Source organism: Salvelinus alpinus, chromosome 17 (genome assembly GCF_045679555.1).
Source record: "Salvelinus alpinus chromosome 17, SLU_Salpinus.1, whole genome shotgun sequence".
NCBI classification, from domain to species: Eukaryota; Metazoa; Chordata; class Actinopteri; order Salmoniformes; family Salmonidae; genus Salvelinus; species Salvelinus alpinus.
The window spans coordinates 19,712,159-19,733,803 of NC_092102.1; the positions used below are offsets into that span (position 1 = coordinate 19,712,159).

The following is a 21,645-nucleotide window of genomic DNA, read 5'->3' on the forward strand; positions in this document are numbered from 1 at the left end:
TACCACCAAGCCATAAGACTCCTGAACATCTAGTCAAACTGGCTACCCAGACTATTCAGGGTACTATTTAATGAAGCTGCCAGTTGAGGACATGTGAGGTGTCTGTTTCTCAAATTAGACACTCTAATGTACTTGTCCTCATGCTCAGTTGTGCCTTAGCCTTTTAAAATGATAAACTTGGATTAGCTAACACAACATGCCATTAGAACACAGGAGTGAGGGTTTCTGATAAAGACCTCTGATTGCCTTTGTAGATATTCCATAAATAAAATTCCAGCTACAATAGTCATTTACAACATTAACAATGTCTATACTGTATTTCTGATAAATTGATGTTATTTTAATGGGATTTTTGGGGGATTTTTGTTCAATAACAAGGACATTTCTAATACCCCAAGCTGTTGAACGGTAGCGTATGTATATATAGTATATCTCAGCTGAGACTGAGTGTGGGCCCACCTTTATTTGTTTTCATTTAGATCTGCACCTGAAGCTGTCTTTGCCCCAGAGATATGAGGCCAAGCTGCTCCCTCTCCTCATCATTGTGTAAGTTAGTATGCATTATAAATTAAGCTCATCAATGGTGTTATAACATGCTAACGACATTGTATTAAGCCTCATAACATGAGCCAATATCAAGGATTCACTTTTACAGTTTTACGGCCTATTACGTACATTTGAACAGACATTGATTTCCCCATTGTTGACCAACAGGCTAAACCACTAATTCACTTGTTTGGCTTCCACATCCCATTTACAATCTCTAACCCCTGCCCTTTGCTCAGTCCTTCCAAATTGACATTTTTGTCCAAACCAGCTCACCCTGTTCCTCTTGTTGTCACACAGGGATGGAGTTCCAGGCAGTCAGTCGGTGACGGAGGAGTTTGCTATGGGATGGCCTGAGGTGCTCGCTAGTACTCATGACGTGGCCTTAGCCTGGGTGGATGGAAGGAGTGGCGTCGGCTGGGGGCAGAAGATCAGTAGTGTGGATCCCCGCAAGCTCAGCTCCCTCAGAGTCAAAGATCAACTAGGAGTCGTGGAGTTAGTTTCCAACCTACAATGTTATGGGCCATGATTATATATACAAAAAATGGTTACATAATGTATATATTAACTATGATGTATTTTGTTTGGCCCCCACAGGTGGTTGATGCAATTGCCTTACATTGATGATCGGCGGATTGCCCTGTATGGCAAGGTTACTTTGTTTACTAAGAAAACATTTAAACAATATTATCTGGTCATCTGACCAGATGCACACATCAGTTCCATATACTGTACATAATGTTGCAAAAGCATAAATCATAAGTATTTTTATTTTATGTTGCTCATGTTATTCTCTGCAGGCATTTGGTGGTTATTTATCCCTCAAGATGCTAGCTGCAACTGACCAGCTGTTTAAATGTGCAGTCGCTGTTGCTCCCATAACAGACTTCAAACTCTACAGTGAGTGAAGACCATATCATTATTACAATAGTGTCAAACTTACTAGCACAGAACAGCCATTAATTCTTAGCACAATTGTTCTACCATTTATAGGTGCTGCCTTTTCAGAGAGGTATCTAGGTCCCCCAGCTAAGGAGGAGCACACATACTTGGTGAGAATCATCTTTACACAATATGCTTACTTTTTATTAAATAACATTTTACCTTTATTTAACTAGGCAAGTCAGTTCAGAACAAATTCTTATTTACAATGACGGCCTACCCCGGCCAAACCTGGACAGGGCTGGGCCAATTTTGCGCCGCCCTATGGGACTCCCAATCACGGGACTCCCAATCACAACCTTACTTACAAACCCTTAACCAACAATGCAGTTTTAAGAAAATAGAGTTAAGAAAATATTTACTAAATAAAAAGTAACACAATAAAATAACAATGATGAGGCTATGTACAGGGGGTACCGGTACCGAGTCAATGTGCAGGGGTACAGGTTAGTCGAGGTAATTTGTACATGTAGGTAGGGGTAAAGTGACTATGCATAGATAATAAACAGCGAGTATCAGCAGTGTAAAAACTCCCAAGTTTTTACACTGCTGGGGGCTCCCGAGTGGCGCAGCGGTCTAAGGTACTGCATCTCAGTGCTAGAGGCGTCAGTACAGAGCCTGGTTTGATTCCAGGCTGTATCACAAACGGCTGTGATTGGGAGTCCCATAGGGCGGCGCACAATTTGCCCAGCGTCATCCGGGTTAAGGCTTGGCCGGGTTAGGCCGTCATTGTAAATAAGAATTTGTTCTAAACTGACTTGCCTTTTTAAATAAATAAATAAAAATAACAAAATAACAAAGGGGGGGGTGTCAATGCAAGTAGTTCGGGTGGCCATTTGATTAATTGTTCAATCAATCAGTCAATCAAATGTATTTATAAAGCCCTTTTTACATCAGCCGATGTCACAAAGTGCTATACAGAAACCCAGCCTAAAACCCCAAACATCAAGCAATGCAGATGTAGAAGCACAGTGGCTAGGAAAAACTCCCTAGAAAGGCAGGAACCTAGGAAGAAACATAGAGAGGAACCAGGCTCGGAGGGGTGGCCAGTCCTCTTCTGGCTGTGCCGGGTGGAGATTATAAGAGTACATGGCCAAGATGTTCAAACGTTCATAGATGACCAGCAGGGTCAAATAATAATAATCACAGTGGTTGTCGAGGGTGCAACAGGTCAGCACCTCAGGAGTAAATGTCAGTTGGCTTTTCATAGCCAATCATTCAGAGTTAGAGACAGCAGGTGCGGTATAGAGAGAGAGTTGAAAACAGCAGGTCCGGGACAAGGTAGCACGCCCGGTGAACAGGTCAGGGTTCCATAGCCACAGGCAGAACAGTTGAAACTGGAGCAGCAGCAGCTGGACTGGGGTGGACTCGGGATAGCAGGTGGACTGGGGACAGCAAGGAGTCATCAGGCCAGGTAGTCCTGAGGCATGGTCCTAGGGCTCAGGTCCTTCAAGAGAAAAGAGAGAAAGAGAGAAAGAGTTAGATGGAGCATACTTAAATTCACACAGGACACCGGATAAGACAGCAGAGACAGCAACGGCGGTTCGTCGCTCCAGTGTCTTTCCGTTCACCTTCACACCCCTGGGCCAGACTACACTCAATCATAGGACCTACTGAAGAGATGAGTCTTCAATAAAGACTTAAAGGTTGAGACCGAGTTTGCGTCTCTCACATGGATAGGCAGACCATTCCATAAAATTTGAGCTCTATAGGAGAAAGCCCTGCCTCCAACTGTTTGCTTAGAAATTCTAGGGACAGTAAGGATGCCTGCATCTTGGGACCGTAGCGTACGTGTAGGTATGTACGGCAGGACCAAATCGGAGAGATGGGTAGGAGCAAGCCCATGTAATGCTTTGTAGGTTAGCAGTAAAACCTTGAAATCAGCCCTAGCCTTAACAGGATGCCAGTGTAGAGAGGCTAGCACTGGAGTAATATGATCCATTTTGGCTAGCATTTTGCAGTGAGTAGTTCCGGAGACATGTTGGACAAAACCCACTGAGTCGATGATGGCTCCGAAAGCTTTTTGGAGTGGGTTTGTGGACTTTTCCATGTGAATATTAAAGTCACCAAAAATTGTTATATTATCTGCCATGACTACAAGGTCCGATAGGAATTCAGGGAACTCAGTGAGGAACGTTGTATAAGGCCCAGGAGGCCTGTAAACAGTAGCTATAAAAAGTGATTGAGTAGGCTGCATAAATTTCATGACTAGAAGCTCAAATGACAAAAATGCAGTAATTTTCTGTTGGTAAATTGAAATTTACTATCGTAAATGTTAGCAACACCTCCACCTTTGGGGGATATGCAGGGGACATGGTCACTAGTGTAACCAGGAGGAGAGGCCTCTTTTAACACAGTAAATTCATCAGGTTTAAGCCATGTTTCAGTCAGGTCAATCACATCGAGATTATGATCAGTGATTAGTTAATTGACTGTAACTGCCTTGGAAGTGAGGGATCTAACATTAAGAAGCCCTATTTTGAGATGTGAGATATCACAATCTCTTTCATAAATGGCAGGAATGGAGGAGGTCTTTATTCCAGTGAGATTGCTTGAGCGAACACCGCCATGTTTAGTTTTGCCCAACCTAGATTGAGGCACAGACAATGGGGATAACTGAGCTGACTACACTGACTGTGCTAGTGATAGACTCCACTAAGCTGGCAGGCTGGCTAACTACCTGCTGCCTGGCCTGCACCCTATCTCATTCAGCAGTCTTATTGCTTGGGGGTAGAAGCTGTTAAGCAGCCTTTTGGACCTAGACTTGGAGCTTGAGTACCGCTTGCCAGTCTAAGACTTGGGTGACTGGAGTCTTTGACAATGTTTTTGGCCTTCCTCTGACACCGCCTAGTATTTAGGTCCTAGATGGCAGGACGTTTGGCCCCAGTGATGTCCTGGGCAGTACGCACTACTCTCTGTCGCGTCTTAGGGTCGGATGCCGAGCAGTTGCCATACCAGGCAGTGATGCAACCGGTCAGGATGCTCTTGATGGTGCAGCTGTAGAATTTTTCAAGGATCTGGGAACCCATGCCAAATCTTTTTCAATCTGTTGAGGGGGAAAAGGTGCTGTCGCGCCCTCTTCATGACTTTCTTGGTGTGTTTGGACCATGATAGTTTGTTGGTGATGTGGACACCAAGGAACTTGAAACTCTCTACCCGCTCCACTACAGCCCCGTCGATGTGAATGGGGGTGTGTTCGGCCCTCTGTTATGATATCTATTATATGTTATAATGTCCTTCCTGTCTCTGTTGTGACCCCTCAGACGGCCTCTGTATTGGAAGATGTTCACAAGCTTAAAGATGAGAACTTCCTCTTACTACATGGGACTGCAGACGGTGAGACTTTGCTTTGCTTTTAACATCTACATTTGTCCATGTTTTTTCAGAAATATTAAATTCTAATGATGAATACCTGAATGCTTACTTGATCATTTGTGTTATTTTGCCTCGTGTGTTTGTTTGTTTGGCTTTGGGCATGCAGCACGGGTTCACTTCCAGCACAGTGCGGAGCTCCTGAGCCGTCTGGTGAAGGTAGAGGCCAACTACTCCTTACAGCTGTACCCAGACGAGGGCCACACCCTGAGAGAGCAGCGTAGCATCCAGCATTTTCAACAGACCCTGGTGCACTACCTCCAGACCTGCCTGAAACACAACCCCCTCCTGGCCTCCATAGAGGAGCCAGATGAGGATGAGGAGGACAACTAAGGACTCCCACCTCTGGTACTGAAGAGACATACTGAGAAGTGAGGACTACTCTCCTATGCATTACCCCAGGTCAGACTACTACTAGACACTAGTCTCTTCCCACAGCAAGAACACCGGAGTGGCGATGGACCAAGAATATCAGATCAAAGCCGAGCCTACTGTACCACTTATGAGTAACTTTGGGAATATAGCATTTATTTTGTTTGTGCTGTTTGAATTGAGTCTGCGCTGATTGTTTACATTGTGTTGATCCATTATCAAAGAAGTGACCGTGGCCAGGTCTTAATGTTGATTCTACATATTGTTTACAAAATAGTCTAAACATGCATGTCGTAATGGCTGCATGAAGTAAAGTGGTTTACCATTCTTTTATGTTTTGTTATCCTGCAGATCCTAATTTGGTTCAATGTATTACAGTTAAAATCAGCCTGTTATTCTGTTATGTAATGCATATACAGAAGGGGCCTACTGTCACTCTAAATGTGCCAAATACATGATATGTTTACAAGCCTATTCATTCACCATGCAAATTCTGAGATGTATCCAATCTTGCAGATGTTATAGACTTTGTATTTCCCATGCTTTTTGCATGATTCTTTTCAACAGTTCCATGTTGTATTTGGTAACTTTGGATGGATACAATCAGAATGAACAAACCCAACAAAATATAACTTGATAAAAGCACATTTCTTGGACGTCTATTTCATTAGTTAGTTATGTTTTTCTTTATTTAATTTGATAGTCATGTATACTTTGTTGTTCATTGTATTGTGTACTGCAAATGTTTAACACCTCCCAATCAAAGCCATGAAACATCCATGGTGCACTGCATGTAGTCTGTTTGCAATTGAATGCCTGACTTGAAATGTTCCCTTTTTTTTGTTTGACTAAACCCTTACAATAAAGAATCAAGTCCTTGTTTGCAATATTGTTTAGTGAGTTTCCTGGAAAAGCTCCCCATCACTGACTGCTTTGGAGAGGACAAGTGGAGCCTCAGCCAAAGTACCAGGTTTGAAATAGTGAACTGTCTGTTGTGTCACACAGAATTTCTTGAAACTGTCTCGTTGGTGCCAGGTGCTTTTACCCTACTCTCCCTAGACCCCAACAGACGTAACCGATAGATTTGGCAAGAATATGGCTGTGTATTTTCCCCATATTGCTGATATGTATCCAATTCATTCAGATCTACACCTGGAGTTTATATGGTCCTGTCCAGAAACATCCCCTGACCATACTTGAATGACAGTTTTACCACAGAGTTTCTCTACAATCTTTGGTTTTACTCTGACTAAATTAATTTAAATTGTGTGACAGACTGAAACGGAAACGTGTTCTTAAACATACCCCAGTTTCCGTCTGCCTTAGCCAATCGTTTCGATTGATAGAGACACACGAGTCTCAACTGACCAATCAGGTTACATTTCGCTACAACCACCATCCAATCAACGATACGCCTACATGCGGGCCCCAATCCATCTTCAACCTTCAGTAGTGCTTTTTCTGTAGGGGCACCTTCAACCAGCGACTTTCAGAAATACAATAAATTATATTTTCTCCACAGACACCATGTCCTTTCTGACTACAGGTATCAGCAGGCTAGCGCCAAGACTCCTTAATTCAAAGGTAAGTCGAGGCAAAGAACATATCCCAAGTAGAGTGGACGCGTCAGTGTTAGCTGTAACTATAGTAGTTTGCTCGCAATTCAACTACAACTAACGTTAGCTAGCTAACAGTTACATTTTCGCCAGGAAAAATGTTGGTTATTTTCAAGAACATTCATGTACGCTAGTAGTGGCTACACATCGCCACATAGTTTTGGTGCTTAGCAACGATGGTCCTCTTTCTTGTTAACGATTTTTGTGTTGGCACTGGCGCGTTTCGTCAGTTTGTTAAGGTTAACTGCGAGCTAGTCAGTTGACACAGGAGATGGCACATGCTAGTTAGCTACGATTAGATAGCCAGAGGAGGGTCATGTTTGACAGTTGGGTATCTATCCTCTCACATGGAATTAAGTTGAACTGCATGCTTGAATAATCCAAAATCTGTAATATTTCTTATAGCTAGCTACTATTACTGCCAGCAGTGGCAAGTTAATTGGCTGGCTAGTTAACATAAACATCCAAATCTTCTTATTCCCCTCATTTGACCTTCAGCGCTAACATGTCCATTCATACCTATTACCCAACACAACAGCAACTATCTAGGTTTGTTCATTTCCAGGTGTTGTATTGTTGCTAAGTCTCTCCATCTTGCTAGCTATGTAGCAAGAATGGTACAAATGGTTTCCACGAGTTCATCCGACTCTGGGGAAGTAGATAAATGGCCTCATGGCCAAAATCCCGAAGTGTCCCTTTAATTTAGCTATCCAATTATGTAATAGGTCTATGCCTGTGTCACGCTTAAGAACACGCATTGATTAGAATTCTGTCTTGTGTCTGTTTCACAGAGGTCCGTATTGATTCCTGGGTGCCACTGCTACCTTCCTGGTTAGGCGTCAGATTGTAACCTACAGTACTGCTTAATCAATTAGCCACCTGCCCAGATCTTTCTATTGCCAAGACAGCTGACACATCACAATAATCATCTTCTTTGTGCCACCTTCTTTGGACTGTGCACCTTCAACTCGTCAGACAGAGATGATGCCTCAGGATTTTGTTTCTCTCTACTTTGTACAGAGTGGAAATTACTTGTCAATTATCTGAGCATTGCAGTTAGGAATCTGTGAAATGTCTTTGTTTTACCAGAACCCTACGCCATTATATCAGCTAGAATTTGATGTTCAGGGACTGTCATTTGAGGGAATTTGTAGTATATTTCAGGATGCCTCCCAGTAGGCCTATCCAAGGGAATACATCATCCATTAAAGCAGACCACTTCAAATGTTAGATGTTGTAATTAGACATATGTATAGTGATTTAAGACAGTGCTTGCCCATTCAGAAACTTGGTTGCATTTCTTCCTAGTTCCTTTGTCAGCGTTGTCTTGTAAAGGTTTGTTGGCTAGCCTGTTGAATACCTTGTCTATTTCAGTTCTGCCAGACGGTCCTCTTATCCCTTCTCCAATCTCTTTTTGTGTGTTCTCTGCCAAGGATTCCTTGTCCTCCTGACTGTCATCCATGATTGTGCTACTATTTAAAAAGGCAGGTCCTGCTTGCTTCCTTCAGCACAGACAGTGGGTCAGATGGCTTGCATACAGAGCAGTCCTTCTCAGATACTCCACTCTTTTAGATTTTTCTATGGTTGATGTTGGATTGTAGCTGAAGTCTTTGCGTAAAGCCACAGTTGATGTTAAATCAGTAATGATGTTGATTGCCCTATCAATAATCCAGGAATGGCACTGCTCTGGAGTTGGATATCTAGGCCAGGGCTCATCAACTACATTCAGTGGCGGGCCGATTTATTATTTTTGTTCTCAAGCGGATGGTCAGGGGGCCGGAACATAATTGCATATCTCTCTATTATGCGTGGGAATACTTTGTAACAGATTTCCCAAATTAAAATTGCTTGGGGATGTTTTGCAGGTGTTTTTACGTCCAACAATAAAAATATGAACTTGGGGGGGGGGGGGGGGGGGGAAATAAAATAACTTGTGGCCCAAATTCTGCCTGTGGTACAACAGTTGGAGAACCCTTCTTTTTTGTATTTAACGAGGCAAGTCAGTTAAGAACAAATTCTTAGTTACAATGACGGCCTACACCGGCCAAATCCGGACGACGCTGGGCCAATTGTGCGCCACACTATGGGACTCCCAATCACTTCCGGTTGTGATACAGCCTGGATTCGAACCAGGGTGTTTGTAGTGACGCCTCCAGCACTGCGATGCAGTGCTTTAGACCGCTGCGCCACTCGGGATATAGGCTAACTGAGGAGCAGCAAGCAATCAGGATTTTATGATACTGTCAGCTCAATGATTCAATTAGGCCTAGTTTTAGTAGATGCAGGTATTAGAGTTTGGAAATTTGAAAGCAGACAACTCTGGTTTTTGACCATATACACTCAGGCTGATGTTTTCTGATACTTCCATTTTCCTCTGCAGAATGCCACCTGCATCCTTGTGGCGTCCAGACATGCCAGCTCCTCAACAGTAAGTACTATCAGACTACCTCTTCAAGAGAACTCATCAATTTGCCCTTTATTGTCATCATTGTTAGTAAAGCATGATGTTAATCTGTTTTAATATGGGTTGACAAAAAGAGATGGTTTCCCTCTGTTCTCTCTGCCATTATGTACCATGCGGATAACTTTATAAGCCAGTGTCTTTCAAGTGAATGTTTTGGATCTAATGTTTGTTTGACTAACACAGAGGTTCACTAGGTTCTCTGTAGTTGTCTTTTATATAGGCTGTTTTTGAATTGATGTGATTTGACTGAGCTTTTAGTGAGACATGTCTGTGTTTTTGCAGAATCTAAAGGATGTTCTAACAGAGCTTATTCCAAAAGAACAAAGTAGGATCAAGAGCTTCAAACAGCAGTATGGAAAAACCAACATTGGATTGATCACTGTTGATATGGTAAGTAACTAACCCATGTCGTGGTCATTTCCTGTATTACTCAATAATGAGAGCCAACCACACACAAGTCAGAGTTATATTATAAAGTCCATCTTTAATTATATATGAGCTTCACCATAGCCCTTTTTGACTCTCAGATCAATTCAGTGTCTATAAATGAATTCTCTGAGAGTCCTTACAAAACAATTCTTAGTATCATTTATAGCCAAGACACACCCCTCTGAACTCGCATGACGAATAACAGATCTTAGGAACATTACAAATAACCTTTTACTTGAAAGAGGAGTATCCCATAGCTAGATAGCATTAGCTATAAATTATTGTTCAGTTTGGTCTCCTAAGATGAGGTTTCAATCTTGTGCTTGGTACCAAAACATTACCTCATCCAATGGCATATAGAATTGTCAATTCTAGATACTCCCATCTCAAATACACCCCCTCTTCTCCCCACTCCTGGAGAAGCTCACTAAGGGGAGTGAACCTCTAGGTCATATACTATGAAAGATAAGTTCAACATCAGAAGAGGTGGTATAATGGTTCCAGACACTTTTCCAAGCCGCCTCCTCCCCTTCTGATATTCTTCATAGCATCACATGGTTTAACAGATACATTGACATATGAAGACAAGCCTGACCTCTCCCCTCTCTGGGCCCCAAGTGACTAAGCCCTAGGTGAGAAGGGAAAATGCAACTGCCAACAGTATAGTCCAAAAAGAAGACATTCTAATGACAAGCATAAAGATATCTAAAACATCTTATTTATATATGTTACCTAACTAATTCTGATTCAGCCACGACACCCATATTCAGTAACTCAGAACCTGATGTTGGTAAAACCATACAAGAGAATCAGAAAGGCTTTTGATGTAGAAATAAACCACATACAGATCAGAGAAACCATGGTAAAACCTTTTTCTAAATTCCACCAGATTGGGTCTGATGTTGCCCCTCAGCCATCTCCCTTTTAGCATACTAGAGGTCATGTGATGTCACATGTCTAAGCCAGTTCCCTGCCAGCTGAGCACAGTCATAGCTGAGTCACAGCTCTTGCCTCACACACCATTTATCACAGCAGGCTCACTCCAGGGTCACACACACCTCTGCTTTGCCTGTGTCATCCAGACATGTTTATCATTCACATGACCTCTTCACCCTTATTATGGCTTTGAAGAATGCAGAACGATTAGGGTCATGGTTCATCTGATTCCTTACACATTTGATTTTAGAGACACGTGCTATTTCTGGACTGGTCAAAAAGCAAATCAGTCTAGCCTTAATTGAGCTTTCTGTACAGAATGTAATTTGTGTTTGTGTGTTGTTTTACAGGTCTATGGAGGGATGAGGGGCATGAAGGGTCTGGTGTACGAGACCTCAGTGCTGGATCCTGATGAGGTGTGTTTCCTGTCCTCACAACACACACAATCCATTAAACAGTAACACCCACAGAATGATTGAAGTGTTGACGCTGAGCACCGTTGACCTTTGTGTATAAGCCATATAGGCACTTATCTAAATTGCTTCTGATTACATGCATTGAATTGTAAAATAAATCGGTGTCAATGGAAGTGTTATCTCACTGGTCCTCCAGTAACCTCAGCTGGTGGCAGTTAAGAGTCCTAGAATGTTAAGATATTCCAAATAATTCTGTTGATAAAGCTGTATTTGCAGTAACTACTGCCCCTTTGTTGTGGTTTGTTGTGCCATCATTTTAGACTACGCTCATTTGCCATATATGATGACTATATTAAGCATGACTCATTGTATGTCCTGATCCTTTCTTTAGGGAATCCGTTTCCGGGGCTACAGCATTCCGGAGTGTCAGCAGCTGTTGCCCAAGGCTCCAGGAGGTCAGGAGCCACTGCCTGAGGGCCTCTTTTGGCTGCTGGTCACAGGACAGGTCCCCACAGAGGAACAGGTGAGAAGGGGCTAACACTGGATGAGCTAGGGTTAGAATGGGAGGATTGTCTGCTCAAGTAAAAAAAAAATAGAATATATATATATATATATATATATATATATATATATATATATACAAAGATGACCAATCAACTTTTTAAAATTTGCTTCCTTATAATGAAACTGAGAAGTGTATTCAGAAAAACTAGCAGAAGTAGTGTTTGCTGCAGCACTGTCTTGAAGCCACCTCGAGGTCTAATTTGACCCTCATATGTCTCAGCTAGAGGAATTTCCTATGTTATTACATACTACAAGCAAGTTATTTTATGGTTTATGAGGAAGGCATGGCAACAATCGAGTTTAACTTTTTGTTCCTGATGACTCACATTGAAGTTCTACAACCATAGCCAAGTGGCGGGGATTTATAGTGTTTGGGATTAAAGAACATTTCTGTTCTGACTTGTGGCATTTTTATTGTCCCTATTTGAACTCGCCAATCCTATTTGCATCCCATCTTTTCAGGTGAGCTGGTTGTCCAAAGAATGGGCTAAGCGTGCAGCACTCCCCTCCCATGTGGTCACCATGCTAGATAACTTCCCCACCAACCTGCACCCCATGTCCCAGTTCAGCGCTGCCATCACAGCTCTGAACAGCGAGAGCAGCTTTGCCCGGGCCTACTCTGAGGGCGTCAACAAGGCCAAGTACTGGGAGGTGAGTCACACACACACACACACACAGAATCTTCACAGACCTAGTATTTGAAATCTTTCAAATACTTTATCTGTGTTTTGATTGAGCTTGCCTGGCAAAATGCATAACAGAATAGTCCCGAAGGTGTAAACTTCGCACATCTGGCCCTCCAGGCGGGCTAAAGCCGACGATCAAAGTACTTGAAAAATGTAAAATACAATTTTAAAACCCAGGTTTGCATTCATTACACTACAATGCAGTACAGTCAGGTGTGGGTAAATACATTAAAGCAGAGGGTGATGCTGGATGGATGAGTCATCCTCACTAAAGTGCTTTTCAAGTGTCTGTTCATTCTTTAATGATAAATGTTAACATGCACACCAGGTCTCCCTTGAAAAAGAGCATATTCATATTTTCCTCGACTTCCTGGTTAGAATAAGATAGGCTAAAATAAATCAACACCATTTCTTGCGGGGTGCAAGGAATTACATCCCCAGAATTCGACAGACAGTCTAGAAAAAGCTCACAGACCGAAACGTCAACAGAAAATGAACTACACTTGCAGGGGTAATTGTGGGATTTATCATGTCGTTCAGTTAGATCCTGTGGGAGATAGTCTACTGACTGTTGATTAAACTACCTACCCTACTCTTCCAGTTCATCTATGAGGACTCCATGGACTTGATTGCCAAGTTGCCGTGTGTTGCTGCTAAGATCTACCGTAACCTGTACCGTGAGGGCAGCAGCATTGGCGCCATCGACTCCAACCTGGACTGGTCCGCTAACTTCGCCAACATGCTGGGCTACAGCGACTCTGCTGAGTTCACTGAACTAATGAGGCTCTACCTTACCATCCACAGGTATTGTACTATGGGCCAGTTTCAGATTAAGCTGAAGAATTTCCATTTTAATTAGGTCATTTTTTTTCAGGACTAGGTTGAAACTGTCTGGGAAACCAGTCTTAAGGATGTACATTTCAACCATTATTACCATCTAGGTGTATTTGGGCCATTGACAGGGCCAAAAATGAACACCCGCCAAATGCGGGTAGATTTTGGCATTGACGGGTAAGATGTCTATTTCACCAGCCATGTTGGAGGGTGGTGTGCTCAGGGTTCCACAGTGAAGCGGTTCACGTAATAATATAGTTAGAAGTTAAGTATGAGCTCATTCAGCTGTTTTCAAAGTGTTTGTCCTTTTGTTTCATGGCTGGCAGCTAATCACACAAAGAACTACGAATCCTATTATGTATATCCCACTTCACGCAGCAACACTGCCTGGTTGGGAAGCTGTGCGCACTGAAGATAAGTTTTTAGAAGAGCTTTTCACAGGCATAAAAGTTGGTCTAATTTACTAAAGTCTACTAAAGGGAGTGTTTCTCGGCTATTTACATTGAAAAACAACCTCGCTTGTGAACAAAACAATGTTTGAGTTTGCTTCAACTGCTAGCGAAGACGCATCGGCTACTAGTCAGATTATCTCAGAGGCACGCTGTGACAGACAACTCGAGTTTAAATCATAGTCCACAGACACTAGGATGCGATAATCCAGCACCCCATTGTGACGTGCTGTAGATACGCGGCTCTGAGACCACCATCAGCGGTGGGACACAGCCCGACTGCTTACCTCCCCACAATTCCCAACCAGCATGTCTCTGGTACGCGTCCTCATTTCAAATCAAGCTTCATTTATACAGCACATTTCAGACAGGGAATGCTACACAATGTGCTTCACAGGAAAAAGTAATTAAGACAATGAAAATCAAAACAGATATATTTACTACACAACAAACATAAGAGGATAAAAAAAAACGAATAATAATAACAAAAACCGAATTTCAATGTGACGGTTGGAGAAATGACTCGAGCTGTGCTGAGAATTCGAAAGGTATGAATGCCAACGGTCCAATATTCTAGAACACTGCTGTGGGTAAGCATACATGTGTTGGGACTATGATAGAGCTTCAAGTGGCTCCAGTTGCCACGGTAACCCCCACCCTTAAAGGGGCAGATTAACATTTTTGTCTTATTAAATGTATATTTTAGTCATTTTAGAAGACACTCTTATCCAGAGGGACGTACAGTTAGTGCAATCACCTTAAGAAAGCTGGGTGGGACAACCACATATCTGATTCATAGTAAGTACATTTTTCCACAATAAGGTAGCTTTCAGCAAGGTCAGTGCTAGTAGGGGGGGAGGAGTCAGTCATTTTTGGCAACAAAAACCTGCCACAGTGGTTGGTGGACCAAAAAGTTAGTTTCAGGCCCTGGTCATTGAAACGCGCTATACAAAACCCATGTATTCATATTATTATTAACCATTATGTCATTGATTTATTTAACCTTTGGGGGGGCAGCCATTTTGTCTATTAAATTCTGACATTGAAGGATAGGGAATTGTGAAACCCTCAAATGTATGTTTTCTGCCCTCTAGTGTTCATATATTGCACTTGACAGGACAACAATTCTTTGTTACACAATAAAAAATTGTGTCTTGGATAAATCTGTATTTGAATATAGGTCTGTATAAACGTTAGTAATAATTTACTGTCAATTCCAATTTTGTGATGACTAACATAGTAACCAACTGTCTCTGGGGTTCCTGTTTTAGTGACCACGAGGGAGGAAACGTCAGTGCCCACACCAGTCACCTGGTGGGCAGTGCTCTCTCTGACCCTTACCTCTCCTTCAGTGCTGCTCTGAACGGGCTGGCTGGACCTCTGCATGGACTGGCCAACCAGGTCTGTCAATCCTGTCCTCTGCTCTGTGCCACTAGAATTTACATCCTCTTGACTCACTGACCTGCTCTCTCTTGGAGTCATGAGTGGATAGATGGATAGACATGATCCTTATAAACATCATAAGCACAACAGCAGTCACTGAGTGGCGTTATAATAGTATTTCTGTTTTAGCCTTGTTGAGGTTATTAGAGTATGTTTCTGATGAGTTTCTCTGTGTGCCCTGTAGGAGGTGCTGGTGTGGCTGACGGCCCTGCAGAAGGAGATGGGAGGGGAGGTGTCTGATGAGAAGATGAGGGATTACATCTGGAACACACTCAAGTCTGGCAGGGTAAGAGATGGCTCAAAACATCTAGCTTCACTACTATGACACATATTGCCTTACCCACCAGTGACCATAACAGCCTTATGAGGCCATATGGCATCACTAGCGTGGTTTTCAGTTCCATAAAGTATTTGCAAGAAGTAATCCCATGTTGTGCTTCTCGGTTTCAAACATCCCTTGCGTTAAGAACCAGTTAACCCGGAGAGAAGGGTAAACCTTGCTAATCACCCCTCACACCCTCTCTCACCCCCATAGGTGGTGCCAGGCTATGGGCATGCTGTCCTGAGGAAGACTGACCCCAGGTACCAATGCCAGCAGGAGTTTGCCTTCAAGCACCTGCCCAATGACCCCATGTTCAAACTGGTGCACCAGCTCTACAAGATTGTGCCCCCAGTACTGCTGGAGCAGGGCAAGGCCAAGAACCCCTGGCCCAATGTCGACGCCCACAGTGGAGTGTTGCTGCAGGTAAGAGAGATGAGGTGTTCTCCTTAACAATGTCCTATTGTACTGCAGATATTGTCATGTAATACAGATCAGTTTTTTTGGACCACCTTGAATTGGTAAGTGGGCTTTTTGACTGGTCAGTGTTAGTCAGGTGTGTTTCAATCAAAAGCATCACAGCACATATTAGCACCTGTGAGTTCAGCCTTTCAATCATTACTGACCTCTGCAACAAACATTTGACCTCTCCCTGACCTCTCTCCTTCTCCGCTACAGTACTATGGGATGACAGAGATGAACTACTACACTGTGCTGTTTGGTGTGTCCCGAGCCCTGGGTGTGCTGGCCCAACTTATCTGGAGCCGAGCCCTGGGCTTCCCTCTGGAGCGCCCCAAGTCCATGAGCACAGACGGACTCATGACCCTGGTGGGGGCCAATAAGTCCGGCTGAAGAAGATGAGGGGGAGGAAATACCGTATGCAAGTGACGCGTTCCTACATCATACTTCCGTGTTCATGTCCCTGGTCTTTTGAATGGGCTTCAAGATTATATCATCAAATTCATTAAAACCACCATTGCGCTACATTTTTGCTCAGTTGAAGACCATTCAAAAAGCCTAGAAAAGTTTTAAAAAACTACAAGGCTACTTGTCGCGTCACTTGCATGGCGTATTTCAAATTAAAGCTGACCTCACCCCATCCCCATGGATTCAAAGAGACAGTAAAAAAATTTTTTTTATTAATCCAAAAAGGGCTTTTTAATATTTACATGATTTAGCGCAGGCACGTGCACAGATAGAAGTCAACCTATGCCCAGCTCCTGTCCCTTGGCCCTCCCACTCGCCAAGTGCCCTTTTGGGTTGTGGTATAGTTATAATTTTTTGTATGAAGTTTTATTGTTCTGAACCCATTGCCCGCAAGTCGGTGTGATGTTGTCAAGTTCACCCACCCCGTCCGTTGGTTGCCCCTGATGGTCTGCCCTGTATAGAGCTTGCGCGCGCCAGGTTGCACCTTTATCCCAGACTGCCCTGTACTGAGATTGCGTATGCTGGTCTCCAAACATGCATGGCTTGAAATGTGGCCACCGGTCGAGTGTGTGTAAATGTCAACAGTACTACCGCAGCAGCATAGCATTTTGATTAACATCATCAGTATTTGGTCTGGTTGGCTGATACGTGCAGCAGAGAGAGGCAAAAAGACGGAGCGGAACGGTTGCATCAACGACCCTTGCTCCGACCCAACTCCATCCCTTCCTCAGTCGGCAGCAACACAGGCAGTCTAGACGCTAGCTAATCACCATATACAAAAATATCCACAAAAGCCACTAGCCAGCCATATATCTTGAGTTAGAAGATAATTAATATTACGTTATAATTTAAGAGCATTGAAGATAAATCGCAATCATTAAACAATGGAGCTAACTAACAGGTCAATCAATGATCTGCTGACAGCTCACCCTCTTTTCCCCATGTCAATCATGTCTTTAGGAGGCACTCTAACTAGCTTCCTTACAATATGTGATGAGCGAGTGTGTTGTTGCAAAAATGTATGTCTATGTTCAGATTTTGTCAAATGTTCACTACAGAGGCAGTTGGTATGTTCAGAATTTTAAAATGTGAATTATGAGTTGTTTTTTGGGGGAGGGGGGGCACTTGCCCCCTGAAAGGTCTGTGCATGGCCCTGATTTAGTGTGAGACTGTGTTAGGTAGGTACTCATGTATACACTTCACCTGCCTAGAAATTACAACTTCAATTTATTTCCAGTGTTCTCTAACACCATGCCTCTGGTAATGTGGCCTGGACTGCCCCACCTCGGTATTAGTTTCCACCTACCTCTGTTCCTCAGACTCAAGCCACTTACAGTACAGTAGGCCAATGCAGTCTGCTGGCATCTCATCAGCCTCCCCATGTGCCTGTGAGGACTGGGCTGCACCAACTGATGTAAGATGTCAAGGGGCTTAAAAAGTAGTATGCAATCCAAACTGATGGCTCTGTTTTACCATTGTTTCACTCTGAGCAGTTTGATTTCCAGGCTACATAAAAAATGTAATTTTATGTGGGTAATTAGAGTAATCACAAATGGTCATCAATTGAGATTTCACTTGAGTATGTCTTACATCTATATTTAACTTGAGTGGTAGTTTGACATCAAACATTTTTACTAACTTAGTAACGTTGCAAGTAACTTCTAATTTGAGTCACATTTTCCTGCTGATGTTTGCTGAAGCTTCAATATTGTCTGGAAAGTCTTGCTTAATCTAAACCAACAGGGAAATATATTTTTGTTGTTGCCTGAAACCCTCACCACGTTTCTCTATGCAATTTCTCCCTGACTATACTCTAGCAGTAGCTACACTCCAGTAAAGGAAAAAGGTTCTTCCTTGTAAAAGTATCTAACTTCTATTGAAGATGTTCAATATATCAAAGGAAGAATGCAAATTAGTAAAAAAAAATATATATATACTGCCCCTTTAAATCTTTTTGTCTCACCAGATTCCCTGACTTCAATGGATTTAACCTTGAACACACCTCTGATCAAAATAACTTTTTCTTTTTTTCATTGTCATTCAACTTGTTTTACATTCTTTCCTTTCATTTTCTGTCTGGGCATCTTTTGAAATGTAGGATTGATATGTGTAGGTAGGAGCATATGATCGAAGACCTTTGGTTGTAGCCTGGAGTACCCAAAGGCCTGATTGCAAAGGCGTAGACTTATATATTTGAAGGATTGAGAGAAGGACATGGCGTTCTGCTTTTAGTATGTGCTTGAACATAAGTATGCAGCCAAGAAGGGATTTTTATCTGTTGTGGTCCTGTCTAATTTTGGTGTATGTTGTTAATTATGCCCCAGAGTGCTTCAGTGATTTGAGCTGCTACTCCAAAATGAGCGCTTGCCAGTTTGGAATCTCTTATTCTTAGAAATAGGAAAAGCCCTATTTGATTTTGTCCTTTTTATTAGAGGTTTTGGGTGTTTACTGAATAACCATGTAATGTATAGAGAGGATAATCCTATAGTGGGTACATCATTTGTAGTTTTATTTATACTTTGTGTATATAGTTATAAATATATGTATAGCTTGAATGTATGAGCTCTACGCAACCATATTGCTCAGTCATACAGCTGTGTGACTTCCAACCAACCTCACTCATCACCATATTTCAGTTTGACATGTTTTGAAAGTTACTCTTACAATGAAGGTGATGTACGTACTCTGGCTGTCTTGTAAATAAATCTATTGCCCATTTTAATGGGCTTCTTCTGCTGCCAAGTGGATGTTTGCTTTGACTGATTCAAGCTTGCTCTCAGGCCATAGCAGCAGTTGGTCCGAGGCCCATAGCAGCTTTCCTTGTCTGCTTTAATATAGGATTATCAACACTCCATTGTGTGGCATCAGTGGGACCCTGCTCACTTGAAAAACAAAATTATCAATATTTGACTTTTACTTCAAGTTTATATGCCTTGCTTTTGTCTCTTGGGTTTCACATTTTTCTGTTTTTTTTCTTAGTCTTGTGGAACATCTGGTTGTTTCTGATCAAAGCAGGTGTAGGAGATGTGAAACCAGGGAAGAGCCATTGAAGTTGGATGCATTTGGGAAACTATAGCGGGATGGGGCTGGATAGGTCAAATGGGAGAAAGGAGCTTAGTAGAACAAAAATGGAAAACCAATAAATGATTTTAATAACACTTGGTGTCATGTGTTTGTTACTTGTGGTGTGTAAAGAGGTTGGAAATTGACTAGCTTTATTCAATAACAGATGGAAAATTCCAAAGTCACTAGTAATCTATTCCTGGCAGATCGGCCTCCTGTCTCAATGTCCTGGATGACTGTACATGATAGGATTTTGATAGTCTAGGATTTCTTGGTGTTGAAATTAAGGAATATACTGTGCATGTAAAAGTACACACAGTCAGCCAGTTTACCATAAGGGCCGTGTCAAATCTGCTCAGCAAGTCTCAGCTCTGCCTGTTGTTTCTGGCTCTGTGAAGAACTGCAGTCATGAGACCAGCCAGAGGATAATGTTACACACACTGAAACAACCAATTAGTCTTAACCGCTGTTGCATAAGGCCCAATTGTAGTCATGAGGCTCTGCACCAGGCCAAACCTGTTTCCGTATACAAGGCTAGATAGCTGAATGATTAACAAGGAAGTGGGGCTTTTAGTCAGCTTTATGTCCTCAACAATCAATTGATATTGTTCTGGTTAGGTAAAGTATCATGCAATATGCAAGTAATTGTTTTTCTTATTTTGTGATATGAGTGTCATGGATATGGTGGTTTATGGGAGATTTGTAATCCTAGTAATAATAGGAAAATAGGTATTTTAACTATCTCCTCTCTGTCGTTATTAATAACTGGCCCAGATACCAACACCCTGCTCTCGTTGCCTGTGCTTTGGTTTCCCTTTGAAAAGGCCGCATCCCACCCACCCCTGCACGTCACTTGATACATAGTGACAAACCAAGACATTCTTAACAAGAGTCCCCACAGCTCTACACCACCTGCCAAAGTTTTCTAACTTGAGCAAATCCCAAAGGTGAGCTGAACAGCTTGCTACATGCCACAACTTTTGTGAAAGCAGTGATTCATGGCTAGATTACATTACACTCCCATGATTCTCAAAAAGTATATAGTCGGGAACAATCACATTTTATTTTAACAACTCATTTACGAGTGGTGGAAATATCTTTGGCTCTATAACTACATTGCATGCACACATATTCCCAATATTCCATTGATTACTAATTTTGTATTGAGTAGTGTCCAGTTGCTCATGGTCAAAACCAGAATTTCCAATGGAAAAGAAAAGGAGAGCACAGTACACTGTAGTGTTTGCTGTCCAACTGATACCATGGCTACAGATGGAAATGCATACACACTAAAGTATGATTAACAGGCAAAACAACTTTGATCAGCATGCAAAACTCAAACATACTATGCTCATACACTGTATGGGTCTCAACACCCATCTGTGCATTATTGCTCACTTAAAACTAATTGAAAGAATAAGTAAAGGTAGGCCTAATTATGAATACAGTAAGATGATTTATTCCACCTCCTCCATCTTCATTTACAATACACACAACATGCAATTGCCTTATATCCACACACTTAATTGTTTAATTTTCCATATCCAGTCTATTACAGCTCACTGATAAGAAAGGACTGGGTAAATGAATGCAATATGGCATCAACACCTAGCTTTGTGGCTTGTACTACATTGCTTCTACTTGTCAAGTGCAATTTGATTCAATAGCAGTACTACTACCTGTGTTTGATGCCGGAGACTGGATAAAGACAGAAAGTTGCTTTGAAGTATTGAGACATTTCTTATGAGTCCGGGATTCTTGCTTTAATAACAAACGAATAGTCTTACATCTTAAAAGACGTACACTTGCTTCCTATATACCTTTCATGACAACTGAGAGTAAATGCCACCATCATAGCAGAGGGCAAATACATACCGGTATATTAAACAATCGGTTTGACTTTGAGCCCTTTGTTATTACACATTAACTAAAATGAAATTGAAATGTCTTCCCATTAAAACAAAAGGCAAAACAAACAGAAATGCAATTCCAAAGAAAATATCCTACACAAGTAGCCATATCTTGCATGCATAAATAATTGCAATACTTTGTCTTGTTTCATTTATGAACTCGCTAGGCAGCTTGCGTTGACCCTTTATAGAATTTTCACAGCTCCTGTTCTCCATATTTACATAAAGCTTAACATTGAAGACAATTTAATGTGCTTAAGGAGCAAATGACCAATGATTGTTTTAATCTATGAAATATGAAGCAAAGGAAAGCAGTTAACTTGCTATTTAAAAAAATATATATAATAAATAACTTTA

The 21,645-nt window shown here is 42.0% G+C and overlaps 2 protein-coding genes across 4 annotated transcripts in view; both read left to right on the top strand.

Moving 5' to 3' along the window:
• LOC139542395 (inactive dipeptidyl peptidase 10-like) overlaps positions 1–6,119 on the top strand; it is a 39,340-nt gene extending 33,221 nt beyond the window's left edge. For all 3 annotated transcript variants that reach the window (XM_071347786.1, XM_071347787.1, XM_071347788.1), the window contains 7 exons: positions 480–546; positions 847–1,041; positions 1,144–1,198; positions 1,347–1,446; positions 1,540–1,598; positions 4,752–4,824; positions 4,970–6,119. In XM_071347786.1, the coding sequence (XP_071203887.1) occupies positions 480–546; positions 847–1,041; positions 1,144–1,198; positions 1,347–1,446; positions 1,540–1,598; positions 4,752–4,824; positions 4,970–5,193 (773 nt within the window). In that variant the 3' untranslated portion in view covers positions 5,194–6,119. The remainder of the gene's footprint in view (positions 1–479; positions 547–846; positions 1,042–1,143; positions 1,199–1,346; positions 1,447–1,539; positions 1,599–4,751; positions 4,825–4,969) is intronic.
• Positions 6,120–6,650: 531 nt separating this feature from the next.
• Positions 6,651–19,473, top strand: LOC139542396 (citrate synthase, mitochondrial-like). The gene is made up of 11 exons (XM_071347789.1): positions 6,651–6,816; positions 9,229–9,276; positions 9,595–9,702; positions 11,028–11,093; positions 11,485–11,616; positions 12,120–12,308; positions 12,945–13,147; positions 14,898–15,027; positions 15,254–15,355; positions 15,605–15,814; positions 16,067–19,473. The coding sequence occupies exons 1-11, from the start codon at positions 6,760–6,762 to the stop codon at positions 16,238–16,240; spliced, it is 1,419 nt and encodes a 472-aa protein (XP_071203890.1). The 5' UTR covers positions 6,651–6,759; the 3' UTR covers positions 16,241–19,473.
• Positions 19,474–21,645: the final 2,172 nt, after the last annotated feature.

What these genes read in the sequence shown, in the direction of transcription:
- LOC139542396 (XM_071347789.1), top strand. Translation starts at nt 6,760, where the DNA reads ATGTCCTTTCTGACTACAGGTATCAGCAGGCTAGCGCCAAGACTCCTT. An exon ending in CAAGACTCCTTAATTCAAAG is followed by an intron (nt 6,817 to 9,228) that starts GTAAGTCGAGGC and finishes TTTCCTCTGCAG; the next exon opens with AATGCCACCTGCATCCTTGT. An exon ending in GATTGATCACTGTTGATATG is followed by an intron (nt 9,703 to 11,027) that starts GTAAGTAACTAA and finishes GTTGTTTTACAG; the next exon opens with GTCTATGGAGGGATGAGGGG.